The 15,049-nt window shown below is 38.1% G+C and overlaps 1 protein-coding gene across 1 annotated transcript in view; it reads left to right on the top strand.

Moving 5' to 3' along the window:
• LOC122842274 (sorbin and SH3 domain-containing protein 1-like) overlaps positions 1 to 14,314 on the top strand; it is a 61,013-nt gene extending 46,699 nt beyond the window's left edge. The window contains exons 22-28 of the mRNA XM_044136000.1: positions 116 to 241; positions 316 to 510; positions 2,000 to 2,458; positions 4,404 to 4,499; positions 6,527 to 6,579; positions 6,718 to 6,824; positions 8,134 to 14,314. Coding sequence (XP_043991935.1) covers positions 116 to 241; positions 316 to 510; positions 2,000 to 2,458; positions 4,404 to 4,499; positions 6,527 to 6,579; positions 6,718 to 6,824; positions 8,134 to 8,201 — 1,104 coding nt within the window. The 3' untranslated portion in view covers positions 8,202 to 14,314. The remainder of the gene's footprint in view (positions 1 to 115; positions 242 to 315; positions 511 to 1,999; positions 2,459 to 4,403; positions 4,500 to 6,526; positions 6,580 to 6,717; positions 6,825 to 8,133) is intronic.
• Positions 14,315 to 15,049: the final 735 nt, after the last annotated feature.

Below are 15,049 nucleotides of genomic sequence, written 5' to 3'. Positions count from 1 at the left end.
AGCAGTAAAAACAGAAATCTGAGAATTTTTTGCAAAGAATGTACTGAACATGTTTTGTATCGCCCACAGATCTGTCAAGGTGCAATAAATCACCTTTAATGGTTTTATGTTGCAGCTCCTGCCTCCTACAGAGAAAGCCCAGCCAAAGAAAAGCGCCCCGGTCCAGGTTCTGGAGTATGGAGAAGCGATCGCCCGCTTCAACTTTAAGGGAGACACAGTGGTGGAGATGTCCTTCAGGAAGGTGAATCATCTGTCTGTGGAACTGATAACATTACTGAAGCAGAACCGTTCTGACCCGACCTGGTGGTTCTGCAGGGCGAGCGGATCACGCTGATCCGCAGAGTGGATGAGAACTGGTACGAGGGGAAAATCTCCGGCACCAATCGGCAGGGCATCTTCCCCGTCACCTACGTGGAAGTCCACAAGCGGCCGCGCGTGAAGAACGGCGTGGACTACCCGGACCCGCCGGTCAGCCACTCGCCGCAGCGCAGCACCAACGCCTCGCCGCAGGTCAGCCTCGTCTGGGTCGTGTTTAAGACTGGGCGATAAATATGTTTTTAACATTTTAATATTTGCAAAATCTGGATTTTTTTTCCACCAATGCACTCTGTGGGTTTCCATGGTCCAGGGCGGCCATCTTGTTTGACAAGCGTTTTTAAAGTTTCTATTTATTTGGACTCTGAATTTAAGTAAATTCTACAACAACATATACAGACAAGCTAAAATTGTTCTTTTATTATGCAAATAAAGTCACATTATTACAAAAATAAAGTCGGACGGACTATTAGGAGGATGAAGTAGAAAAAGAGCAAAAAAATCAAAATGAGCTGAGAATAAACCTGTCACAATAAGAGTTAATCACATGATCAACTAAAATCAATAATTTCCACTCTGACGATTTGCATTTTTTTTAACTAAAACTTTTTAATTTGTTTTATTCATAGCTTCAGTTGTGTGTGATTTTTATTTCTGTTTTCTTTATTATTTTTGGTTGTTTTGTTTATTTATTTTGAACATTAAAAAAACCTACCTGTTCCAATATTATGGACTCTTCAACAAATTAAGGTTTCTTAGTTTTTGAGAAATTAACTTGCTTTATTATTTCTTGAAAATTGTCTCAAAACAGCAATATTATAATTTATCGCAACAATTTCTGGGATGATTTGTTATTGCGACAGGCCTAGATGAGAATTTTGTGAAGTTATACTTTGGTATCGGTTTTACAGAACGAGGAATAATAAATATTTTAACACATCAGCATCAGATTATTATCAGTACCAGGACTTTGAACAATAAATTAATAACAGTATATATCGCAACAGACACATGATCAATATCAAAAGATAACACGTTTGATTGAATATTCAATATATATAATCCTCACTGAGCATTCTGGGAAATGTAGGCAGAGGAAATGCTTTAGCCTCTCACAACTAGAGAAGCTAAGTTGTTAGAATCAACTAGTTCACTCACTTCTTGGTTACCTAGCAACAACCTTTTGGTTTGTTGAGTAACTTGTGCAGCAGCAGTTTCAAGTTTTCGACACTGGGCTCATAACTGGTTACAAAATGAAAAACTGTGGATCAAACAGGAAAGGCCACGCTAACAGTCTGGCAGGATTTCAGATATTTAAAACAAAAAATCTAGTCAATAATTATTGATATTGACTGATATCATGACACATTTTTTGTAATATCGTCAAGCTACTAATATTAAGACTTTATTCTTATAAATTAACAAATAGTCTTTTAGCCTGGCCTTAACACTTTGCCACAGAACTCAGATAGACAGACATCAAACACTTAAAATAAAAATCCACTTTTTGCAATTTAATTTGTAGAAAAACATTTGAAATAAAATTTAATTTTTAAATCGCCCAGCTCTCGTTATGTCCCTCTGTCCTCTCTGTTTTCACTTCATCTCTCTTTTTTGTTGTTGTTTTGGTGAATTTTTCTCATCTTTTATTTCCCGTTCTGCTCCCTCCATCTTGTGTAAAAAGCTGTATCGTAACCACCTCACCACCTCCCCCCTGCCGCTGCCCCGCTCCCCCCGCCGCTCCGTCTCACCCGAGGTCCACGCCATCTCCTCCGAGTGGATCTCTCTCACCGTGGGTGGTGGCAGCCCCCCCGCAGCACCGACACCCCCCCTGCCGCCGCCGCCCACCGTTTCCTACCGTTGGGGCGAGTACCTGCCCCCGCCGTACTCCGCCAGCCCCGTGCCCTACGTCTCCCCCATGGCGTCGCCCTCCGCCTCCCCGCTGCCGCCGCCGCACCCGCCCAGGCCCGGCTCGGCCACGCCCTTTCTCACCTTCACTCCGCCACAGGGGGAGGACTTCCTGTCGCGCAGCGTGAGCCCCAGCGGCGGGCCGGTGCTTGAAGGCTGGCTGAGTGAGGGGGAGAGCGCAGAGGGGGAGCGGGGTCGGGCGGCCCGGGGCAGCAGACAGAGTAGCCCTGCAGAGGTACCACCTGCATGGTGTGTGGTGTTCACTGCAAAACGACCTTTCACCTCCCTAGAGTAGCTGTGGATGTCGTTCTGATGTGTGCTCATCACTTTTGCAGTGCCTTGGAAAAGTATTCACAACCTCTGAACCCAGTGGTGTCCACATATGTTGAACAAAAATCATTCATGCTACAAAAGGAATGGTGTGTTGCAGCATTTTAGGCAATAAAATATATATTTTCTTATTCAAAAAAGGAATTGAATTGTTAAATTGCATCTTTTAATGTATTTCTAACATTGTATAAACAAAGCTTAAATGAGTCAAAGAAAAATCTGTAAAAACACGTCAAATATTTGAACTGATTAACTGAATATTAAAATAGTTGTTAGTTGCAGTCCTAATTACAACTACAAATCTAAAGTAGCTTAAATTAGAGACGGGAAGAAAAAGAGTGTAATACTTGGTGTCATTTACAATATTATAGAACAGGAGCATCTTTAAGTAGGTGTTGTTACTTACTCCAGACTCCCCCTAGTGGTTTGGAGGACTTCCTATTGTGGAGCGAGTTTGCAGCGTTCCTTACTTCCTGTGCTTTTTGCTAGTTGCATTGTTCCCCTTTGTTTTTTCGTTTTGTTTTGTTTTTGTAATTTCAGGTTTATGTAAAAATTTTATTGCATTTGTTCCGCCGTTTTCATTATTTAAAAAACAATTAATCATTTTCCCTTCCATTCTTCAAAAATGCACTATTTTCTGCTTTATCGCGTAAAACCTGAAATGAAGAAGAAACACTGAATTTGGTGGTTTTAACGTGACAAAATGTGGAAAAGTTTTAGGGGTGTGCATAATTTTTCAAGGCACTGTGGGTTTGACTTGTAGCTGCAGAGTTCTGCTGGTCTTCGCAGAAAATTGAGTCTGTAGCGGAATGCATGCTGTAGTGTGTTCACTAACATTCAGTGGTTTTGCGGTGTGTGTGTGTGTGTGTGTGTGCCTGCATTTCAGTTCAACTCCTGGCATGAGGATATGACAATTACGACCAGTTTGGATCGTTAAAGGTGGTTTTGCCAAGACAAGTTATGAGACTGACGCTAACAGAAAATGCTAACTACTTCCTGTGCATCGATAGCTTAGCTGGACTTTGGAGGTTTACTCAGGTGACCATTTATAGGTTTCATGCGTGTTAATTAGGGATACAGACAATTAATCAACTTACGATTAATTATGTATTAATGGTTTACTAGATAAAATGAATTCCAATCGATTCACTAAGAACGGCCGCTTCGATATTCTTTTAGTGTTGTAGTTTGGTCTTCGTCCAGCAGAGGGCGCCGCTGGTCATCCTCAAGCTGGGAGTCCGTTGATACAGATACTAAGATGGCAGCCGAACCAGAACGGGGAAAGAGCAACGGCCCAAAGTCCGGTGCACTTGATGCGGTTCTGTTTTTAAATATAAACGATAAGAGTGCTTTATATTTAGCCGAGCTGCAACTTTTCATTCAGAAACTGATACGTCTCAAAGGTGAGGATGTGATGACAGAAAAGCGGTGAATTTAAGGAAAAATATTAGCGTGATGAGGGGAAAAACATGGCGCCAAAAAAGCAAGACTGATTTTTAGGTCTTTCGTGAGTTAATCCATTTAATCAAACGAAGTTTTAACTTTCCTTGAAGAACAAACACAAATGGTACTAATGTATGAATATCTGTATTAAGTGTTTCAGATGCTTTATTCTTTTAATCTTTTGTTTTTCCTGTTATCTTATATTTGGTAAATACTAAGTTTATCATTATTTATATTTATGTGAGAAAACCAATTTTTTTCTGTTTATTCAGTCAGTATTTAAATCAGCTGACAAAATATTAAAAATAAACATATCTTTTTAATTCAGCATAGGAAAACGTTCGGACAGGTTTCAGCTCAGTCAACTAAACTTTTATTAAAAGACGTTGGTGACGTCTGTGTTGCAGTTTGTGAAGAACGAGGCCGACCATCTGGGACGGATCTCCAGGAGCCCTGTGATGCCGTACGACATCCAGGAGAACAACAATGTTAACTCATTTGCGGTAAGAAAATCTTTGATCAAAATGCCGTTAAACTCACTTTATCTTTAACTTCCATTATGTGTAAAGTTGCGTCTCATGTTTGACAACAAACAATTCATCCATAAAAGTTTGACATTTAGGGAAAATCTTGATTTGTTTTCTTCCCAAGTGTCCAAAAATCATCCTTCAGATAATAGATGACTAATAAAATTAAACAAATTTCCGTTTTTAAAGAGATGCTGCACACTAAAGCACGTCCAAGCTAATATATGTAAAAGTAAATAAATAGTGTATGGAAGCCCAATTCTGCCATGAAAGGAAAAATAAAAGCCCAAAAGAAAGTATGAATTTTGACTTTGAAAGACAAAATAATGACTTTTAAAGAGATAATTTTAATTTTATGTCTCATAATTATTGCTTTCCTTCTCAAAATTGTGACTCTGAAAGCCAGCATTATGACTGAATCTCATAATTATAACTTTACCAACATGACTTTACCAATTATGACTTTGTAAGTGATAATTATGCGATTAATTGAATTATTGCTTATTCCACTTTGGTGGAAACTTGTGGTTGATGCTAATAAATGAACAAATAAACCATCTGTCTGATATAAACCAGCTTTATGTGACACTTAGGAAGAAAATTAATTATTGTCTTAAAGGGGCAGCATTATTTAAATTGGACTTTTTTCAACTTTTCATCATATTATCATGGTTTTCCTGGAGTGTTGCTTTGAGTCTTTCATGCATGCTCTGTGGCACAGGTATCAAACTCCAGTCCTTAAGGGCCGCTGCCCTGCAGTTTTTAGATGTGCCACAGGTACAAAACCCTGGAGCGAAATGGCTTAATTACCTCCTCCGTGTGTAGATCAGTTCTCCAGAGCATTAATGACCTCATTATTCTATTCAGGTGTGAATAGAATAATGGGCCCTTAAGGACCGGAGTTTGACACCCTGCTCTATGGGAACCATTCAGTGGTGCAAAACGTCAGGTTGGACTTTGCCCCGCCATCGAGGAAGTCATAATTTTAGTTTTCAAAGTTATAATTATGAAACTCGACCAACCTTCCTTAGATAAACAAAGTGACTTTCTATCTTAAATTTGACTTTAAAAGTCAAAATTATATATACTATATATATATATATATATATATATATATATATATATATATATATATGTACTTTCTATTTCATTAATTATCATCTTTATCTCATAATTATGACTTTGAAAGCTAAAATTCTGATTTTGAAAGTTACAATTGTTTCTTTCTAGCTCATAATTGCGGTTTTCAAGCTTCCACCTTTCAGAGCAGTCCTTCCCCCACTCAGCTCCTTCAGACTAGCCAGCAGCAATTAGCAGACACCTACTGAGCTCATTATAAGAGATACTTAGTGAAATACTGGTAAAAAGGTTGTGAAAGGGTTAATAGAGGAGTAGCGTGATAACTTCCTGAAGGTGGAGTCTCAGAGAGACCAGCAGTTTTTAAGTCATATTTTAAATAAACATTTTATGAAAATTGAAGGTTACTTTGATTGTGCTATAAAATGGCATTATGTGCCTGAAAAACATAATACTGTCTCTTTAAACGTCTATCTGTGGCCACCAGCTTCCCTTTGAGTCTGCATGCTCACATTGACTAATATCCTGTACCGATGAACTAACAGTCTCATGTTTCCTGTCTCCATGCTCCCACTCTGGTGTTTCATTCCTCTCCTCCTGGGCTTCACCAACATCTCTACATTTTCTTCTGGCTTTGAATGGATTACTCCCGTTTTCCCCATTTTTTCCTGCCTTTGCTTTGTGCTGGACCCCCCTCCCCCACCTCTTTCTAACTCCTTAAACCTCCCCCTGACCTCGGCCTCCTCTGGGACTCTTGTATGTCTCTCTCTGGCGACTCCTGCTCCCACCAGGAGGCAGTGTGTAATGAGATCTTGAATATTGCTGAGACCTCAGTGAGGTACTGCAGCACCCTGTCCCACCACCATAATGACTCTCTCCATAGACTGCACCCCCACCCCAGTAAACAATGTCTCATCATTTCCCAGCAACCCCAGTCCCACAGCAGCAGCCCGGAGCCCAGCCGTCTCAGCTATGGAATGTGAGTGACATTTGTTTACAGTTTCACTTTTTCATTTTTTATTTTTGCATGTTTCAGCTGAAGCGCCTCCCCCCTCCTTTAATTAGCGCTAGCCGGTTTGCTGGTTTTAACAAAGTGCTCTTTGTGTCGCCGCTCCAGTTTCCAGGCTTTGTACAGTTATGTGCCTCAGAATGACGACGAGCTGGAGCTGCAGGAGGGAGATCTCGTCAGCGTCATGGAAAAATGCGATGACGGCTGGTTTGTCGGTACGTCCTGCAGGACATTAATCCATACAAGGTTTCTGCACAATGACAGCACAGGCTTGCAGACACTGTAGCATATGGCAAGCTCATTTAACATAAAATCAACCTGTCGCAATAAATCAGACACGTGAAATTTCCATTTGCACGATTTATAGTTTTTCTCTTTTACTACCAAAAACTGGATGATAAAAGTCTTCAGTCTGGTGTTTTGGTGTCAACTAGACATTTTTTGAAGGACAATTTTGATTAGAGAGACTTTATAATTCATTTATTTGCTGTTTATGTTGTTTCGTTTATTTATTTTGGATATTTAAAAAGTCTTCCTGTTTCAGTGATAAATATTCATTAGAATTTAAAGTTTATTGATCTTTGAAAATGTGTACCAGATTACTATTATATTCCTTCAAAACAATAATATTATCATTTATTGCAGTAACGTCTGGGACGATTTATCAATCAGCAAAATTTGTTATCGTGACAGGCTTGTCTGTAATTACATTCTACAAATCTAAAGATGAGTAATTAATAATTATTGCAATTAATATTGTGGTTTGAAACCATTTTCAAGTAACATATTAATAAGGCTGTATTAATGCAAAGTTGACCAATAAATTTTAATTTAGTAATAAAACAGTAATACGGGAATTGGAAGACATTTTAAAAATCAAAGTTTGTAGAAAACAACCAATAAGAATGCAACAAGTGTTTTCTGGATGGTAAGTGAACAATAAAACACCCGTCTTTTCCAGTAGCCATTGTACGGGACATAAAGCAATAAAACCAGCTGACCAAACGTGCTGGACCTCTGCTAAGGTTGCTAAGTAACGGGATGGGGTAGCTAAGTGAGGGGCAGCGCCTACTGACTTGTAATGTTACATTCAAAAAGGTTTTGGAAACATTAACTTATTGCCTGAAAAGCTGGCTACTTTTTTAAGTGCTTGAATGTTTTTGAGCAGCAGTAGAAACACAAATGGAAGTAGAAAACGTGCAAAACGTGAGTTCTGGATAATTGGTTGCCTTTAATGGTAAAATTAACCTCATTTACACTAGTCAACATGTAACAAAGAGATACTTTAATTTACTATCACATGTAGTCATCAACCAGTTTCAGATATCTGGCTTGTAAGTGTAGTGAAATTGATTTTATGTTAAATTAGCCTGCCATACGTGCATGCATGAAGCCTCCTGCAGAGGGGGAACCATGCGTCACTGGGTCACATTGCTCCGTATACAGTTTCTAATGGATGACAGCACGACATTCTGTGCAGCAGAATCCCGTCACTTACTCCCGTTTTCCTGTTTTCCTCCACAGGCACATCAAAGAGGACAAAACAGTTTGGGACTTTCCCTGGGAATTACGTGAAGGAAGTGAAACTGTAACGATATCTAATCTGCCTGTAACACACGGTTGCCTGTCAAGCTTGGGGAAGTTATTACTACTGCGCATGGCTGCTGGGTAGAATAGTCATCTGGCCAGGCGAATACGTTTGTCTGGGGAAGTGGTCGGTGCGGCCGGAGGGATGTGGACGGACGGCGGAGGGGACGGCGCTCTCACCGCCCAAACCATCATCACACGTTTCTCACTACTGGGAAGAATCCATCCGGCTCCAACATGTGGGGATTATGTCACTCGAATTAGCTGGTGTTGCACAGATTATAGCTTCCAGTATGTCCGTGTGTTGATGTAGCACCTGGTCTAGATCACCACATCACAGTGGATCTTATTACCGAAGGACTTCGGAGGAGGAAAACCGTCATTTCTTTTGTGGAGCCACCTTTTGGGATCAGAGGTGTGGATCATCAATCATGGATCTTCTTAATTTAAAAATATGAAATTTACTTCCCAGATGTGAAATTTTGTCTGTCAAACAGACTTTCCCCTTTAATTCTGATTGAAGAAAACAATCATTTTGAGTTTAAAGGGCATATATCATTATTATTAAAGATGATCTATAATTCTTCCTTGAACAGGTCTGTGGCCTAAACAAAACATGTTCATTACATTTTTTGGACAAATCTTTCTTAGATGATGAGATTATAATCTGCTCAGTTTCAGAATGAGCTACTTTAGGGCTCAGCTGGTCATCCCCCCAACAAATCAATGTTTACACTTACTGCTGCAAACAGATGCCTAATTTTACAAACATACTTTGAAAAGCAGTAGTGGAGCCTCCTGCACAACCAACAAGACTGCATCAAGTGGCTTCAGATATTAATGAAGAAAAAACGTCACAGGCAGTTGCTGGTAAAAGAAACTGTTGACACACAGCTCTAGCTGTAAATAATTTCTTAACTTCAATCTGATTTTTCTATTATTTTCTAGAATATCTTTGTAGCAAACATGCTAACTCCATCCTCTTTCCATTTACTTGCCTTAAAACAGGGAAGTCAAACATTTTCATTTTTGGCCGCATGTAGATCATGAATGTCTTCGAAGGGCCAGTTGTTGCAGAATGTATTAATAAAACTAACCGTTAATCTGTTGAAACTTATCTACGTTTAATTAGTACTTCTCAAAATGTAGGCTTGTTTTAACTTCTTTTCACACTGATGTAATTTGGTCCTATACAAATGAAAACTGATTTGTTTTTGATTAAATAATATTTAAGTACACAACTGGTATCTTAAAGTTAAATTTATTTGGCTCTCTACACTCTAGCGGGCCACATAAATAGTCACGGTGGCCAGATTTGGCCCGCGGGCCGTGAGTTTAATACCTGTGCCTTAAAATGTTTATGTGCAGAAAACATTATCTACACTAACCAAAATACATTATCCATATATGGTTGTACCTTCCTGTTTTAGGGAGCGTGGCTTGTTAGAAAGGAGATACTTTTCATGGAGTTGAAACCATGAAAGTCTCGTTTTGTTTCAGAAAATTATCTTAAAGTTTCTTATTCACTTGGAAAACAAACAGAAGGTGAGGTACTTTAGATATTAAGTTTTCTACCTCTTCAGTATGATGATATTTGCCCTTTAACCATCTGCAACGTTAGCGACCCCTACTGGAACTGGTCTGATTTTGCTTCTTTTTTTTTTTGGTTATTTGAAATCACCTTAAATTCAGTGTTGTTGTTTCTTAGGGGAGTGTTAAAGCTGTCACACCTCTGTGTAATCCTAACGCTTCAGATACCGCTGCAGTATTGCCTTGTTTTGTTTTTTTACCAGACATTCTTCTCGATGCAGTCGGGTGCATGTGTAGAAACAACAAGCTTATTTAAAATGCTATATTTAGGCCCGAGCAGCGAAAGCGCTGCGAAGGCCTGTTGTTTTCTATATTGTTTCTGTAGCAAACACAATGGAGGACACGCGGACTGTGTTGCATGTACTCTACAAGTGAAGCGCGCGCTTTTGATCTGATTTGATTAAGTGATGCCTTCAGCACAACTACCAGACGGGCGTGGTTGCACTTAACTTCCTGTTTGTCCCCAGCTAACACGATAAAAGCAGATTAATCTGATGACCTACACTGCAAAATCACGATACTTTTGGTTTAGTTTCTGGTGTAAATATATTAATACACTTAAAAATGAGACAAAGCTAACATAGAGGAAACTTTTTAGAATGATATAGGAGCTTGTTTTAAGTTAACAATTCCTTTAATATTAAAGAAAAAGTTCCACTGACAACTGGCACCGTGCCGTTACCTAGCAACGCCAGTCAAGCACAGCCTGTCGCCTAGCAACCCAGTTCTACTTCCACTAGCAGATTATTTCATGTGTAACAATACATTTTTTCAAGAAGTGAAATAAACTGCCAGGGAAACTCGCACTTTTTTATTAACATTTACTTAAAACCAGCTCCTATATATCGCTGAAAACTTGCTTGTAAGTCACTTTTACCTTATTTTAAGTGTACTAAGATATTTCCACTAGGAATACTTGGTAAGATTTTGTATTTTTGCAGTGTACTGCTATCTAGTTTTAGTCCAGGAATGTGACTTTTACTGATTGTTGTAGAAGTTTGAACCACATCCTCTGTGATCAGATTGTATCCACACACACGAGGCCTTCTGAATACGAGCACGTCTTTGTTTTTCTTTCTGTAAACGTTCTGCATGCACTGTAAAACCAAACTGGAGCATGAAATCCCATCTCAACCCAATTCCTCTTCCCACAGAGGTGGTGACAGGGTTCCACTTTAGATCCTCTGAAAGCATCAGAGCCGTCTTCCTGTGTGACAAACGCCACATCCCACAGTTAAGCTACCTACAAAAACAAGGATTATTATTGATCTTTTTTTTGTGTGTTTTCTTTAGAATCCATCTGGTTTTTGTCTGTCTCAGCTCTGTGCATGTTAGTCCTGAACAGAGCTGTCGGATTGTTCTGCAGATACCCGTAGATCTTGTTATGACCTGCACAGAGCAGCATGACGCTGTAGTTTGAGGGTTATTTGCTAAACAGGTATTTTTAAGCTGCTTTGGTGCATATCAGGGCTCTGTGCAAAGATTATAATAATCATTTCTCATTTACAACATAGCAGACCATCAGTAGTTATCCCTTTGTACAGTGCCTTGAAAAGTATTCACACTCATACTTTTTTTTTTACATTTTGTCAACTTCCAGTCACAAACTTCAATCTGTTTTTATTGAGATTTAATGAAAGATCAACACAAATTAATTACGGCATAATTCCAGCTTACATATGGAAACTATGAGGCTGCGTTCACACAGCAGAATGCGACGCAAATTGGATTTTGTGTGCATATCCACAGCAGTGTGAAAGGCCCAAATGTATGGAAGAGGATTAGGGCCACTGTAAAAAATGTAAATAAAAATTAGACTTTTAACTCATAATTCTGATTCTGTCAATCTGCGTCAAATTCCAAATATTCTGAGGTGGATGTCAATTATGTGCTTAGCTCATGAAAATAATCACATTATGTGTCTCTTTCTTGTAACTGGATTTGTAAACCTGCTTTTGTCCTCACTGGAAGCCTGTCACAAATTTAATTGGTATATTTGAGTATTAAAACAAGATTTGTTTATGCATGGTGCATAAACAATTTAAACGATTCTGATTCGGAGAAAGAAAGTCAGAATTTTTATTTATTTATTTTTTTTTTTGTCAGTCGCCCTAATCCTGTTCCGTACAATTTCATCCAAAAACTAAAAACCATCAGATTTCTGCTACTTCATATGTGGAGCTAAAGTGGATTTGTATTAGTTTTCAAAACATAACCTTATTTTTGCACATTCTTTACAAAATAGCTCCATCTCACTTTGAATGGTCTTGCAAAAAAGATCCTCAATTGGATGCAAGTCTAGACTTTGACTAGGCCATTCTCACACATATGTATGCTTTGATCCATCCAGTCGTTGCTTTGGCTGCTGAAGGTGAACCTCCACCCCAGTCTAATGTCTTCTACAGTCTCAAGCTTTTTCTTTTGTCCATAATTTTTTGTTTTTAACCTCTCTGATTCCTGCTCTCCGTCTCCAGTGTGTCTTACTGTTTTTATTTTATTTTAATTTTTCCTGATGTGTCCTCTGTGAGATCTTGTTGCTGTAAACCTCTCTGTTATTTCCTGCCGTGTTTCTGTCTTCCTGATGCTTTTTGTTCACTAACCATCCATCACACAACCGTTGGAATTTGTACTGACATTAAATACAGTCATTTAAATATGATTTTTATTTATTCCACTCCACAAAAACAGAAAATCTTGTGATTTAATACGTAATCTTGATCTAGTTTCTAGTGCAGATATCTCAGTGCACTTGAAATAAAACTAAACTAACCAGTAACTTTTCAGCAAGAAACAGCAGCTTCTTTTAAATCAGTAATTTCTAAATGTGGGTTTTAAAAAGTTCTAGTTCCACTAGGAGATTATTTCCCTTATTTCACAATCCACTGGCCTTGTGCTGTTACCTAGCAACACCAGCCAAGCCAACCCGTTACCTAGCAACCCAATTCTAGTTCCACTAGCAGAATATTTCACCTTTAATATTTACCCCATGTTACAAGTGAAGTATTCAGCCAGTGGAACTAGTGATTTTTCATCAATTTTAAGGAATTATTTACTTAAAACAAGCATCTTTATCTCACTGAAAAGTAACTTCCTTTGTACAGGAAACCAGACCAAATTGATTTCACAGTGTATCCATTAATTTGTGCTGATCGTATAAAATCCCAATTGTTTTTATTAAAGTTTGTGACAAAATGTGAAAAAGAAATATACTTTAGATAGAAATCATAAGAAGGAAGTAGGAGATGTAAATGAAGTTTGATTTGTCTCCAGAACAATCAGTGTTCCCATTTCTTTGGGGTTTAATTCAGTTTTTCCCTCCTGCTTTGCCAACATAGCTGGACTGTTTCCTCAGCTAGTTTGTGATAATACGCTGCACTGTGGGTTTGCACTGATATGACGTTCATGTTTTGTTTCACCACAGAGGCCTCTACCACATGTTTGTTCCTCTATAACCTCAGCTTCACATCAACGTGTCTGGCTGGTTGAGAGTGTGACGACTTGTAGCTTTGTAAACTTCCATTATATATATAAAAAATAGATTATTTTAACACCTGATGTAAAAATAGGTCAGTCGGAAATACAGCAGTGTTTTTGTGCTCTATTGTGCTCCATACAGCATCAGGGGGTGAATGAATGTTTGCAGATATGAATGTGATGCAGGCAGCGTTGTCCAAACTTCATCCTAAATGAGAAAAGGAAATGTTGTAAATATGTAAAATAGAGCAGATAGACTGTAAAGGGCAGGAGGATCAGATTGTTCTCTCTGTCTCAGATTATTTACCATGAAGGATTTGAGGCAAAGCACAGAAGGTTTCATGTTTTCACGTTCGCTGCCATTAGTGAGCATAACGATTTACAAAATTCTGCCTCATTAGCTGCGTTTTCGTTAGAAATGTGCGCAAAACTTTAATATTCTCTAATGTCGGATAAAACACAATTTAGTAATTGCCGTGTTTCCATTTAATAAGAAACGGAATTAAAACCACACGTGAATAAGTTTGTTCACACAATAAATCATTAAAAACATGCTGCGCCACGAGCCTCCAACTGCTTCCTGTTTTCTTCTTCTTCGTGGTTTGTGCCAGTGACAACATCCGGTTGTTGATCATGTGACTCGTTTGACGCAAAGATATTGTTTCTATAGCAGTTTCGCAAATAAAACCAACTTTGATATGTCCATGAAACACCTCACCATAGCGCCAAACTTTTTTTAAAATTGCGCAATTAAATAGTGAATGGAAACGCAGCTACTGTCATTTTTAAAATTTTGATTTACTGAAATATATCTGGTCATAATTCAGTGTAACCATGATCTGTTTATACCAGAACCTAAGAGTGTGACACAGTGCTTCAAAATAACGATTAACGATTGAAATAATTGGGGTAGTTTGATGAGATGCACAACCTGCAACAGGTTTGGTTTGTTTGCTTCTACTTGCAGTGATGTTAATTAACAATATTAAAATAAAGATACCACACACGGCTGTGACTTCGGTATTATGCAATATTTAATAAACGATTTAAAATATTATGTGTCTTGTTGCATTGTTTATCACTTTAGTAATCTGCAGTTATTGGAATCTGTCCAGGAGAGCAGATATTGAAAACAATGCATCTTCTTTTTGATGCAACCAGAGCCGGCCCAAGTAAGAAGTGAAATAAGCAAGAAAACAGAAAAATGTATTAAAAGTATTTTTTTTTCTCTAGTTTTAATGCAAATATCTTAGTATACTGGACATAAGAATAAAGTAACAAGGAACTTTTCAGCAAGATATAGAAGCTTATTTTAAGTCAATAATTCATTAATATTGGTAGAAAAATATAACAAGGAGAAAATGTCTTGTGAAATAATAATCTGCCTGTGGGACTAGTACCTTTTAAAAACAATATTAAGAAATGATTTACTTAAAACAAGCTATTTTTTACTAAAAAGTTACTTTTAAGTCTGATTCTTCTTATTTCACGTGTACCAAGATACTTGAACAAGAAACTAGTCAAAAAATACTTTGTAAGATTTAAAAATATTTCATTCAGTGGGTAGGAAACCCAGAAATCTTACTCAAGGGTAGCAATACTTCATAATTAAATTAATCAAGTAAAAGTAAAAAGTACAGCGAAGTTTTTTTTGTTTGTTTTGTTTTGTTTTTTAAGTTACTCAAGTAAATGTAATTGAGTAAATGTAAATAGTTACTACACAACTGGCTAATGGGAAATATGAAACCTGAAGGGTGCTAATTTTACCCTTCAGTTTTTACAGCGATGC

This window comes from Gambusia affinis, linkage group LG13 (genome assembly GCF_019740435.1).
Source record: "Gambusia affinis linkage group LG13, SWU_Gaff_1.0, whole genome shotgun sequence".
Classification (NCBI taxonomy): domain Eukaryota; kingdom Metazoa; phylum Chordata; class Actinopteri; order Cyprinodontiformes; family Poeciliidae; genus Gambusia; species Gambusia affinis.
Note: the sequence above shows the minus strand (reverse complement) of the source record. Positions and strands in the feature narration are given on the sequence as shown.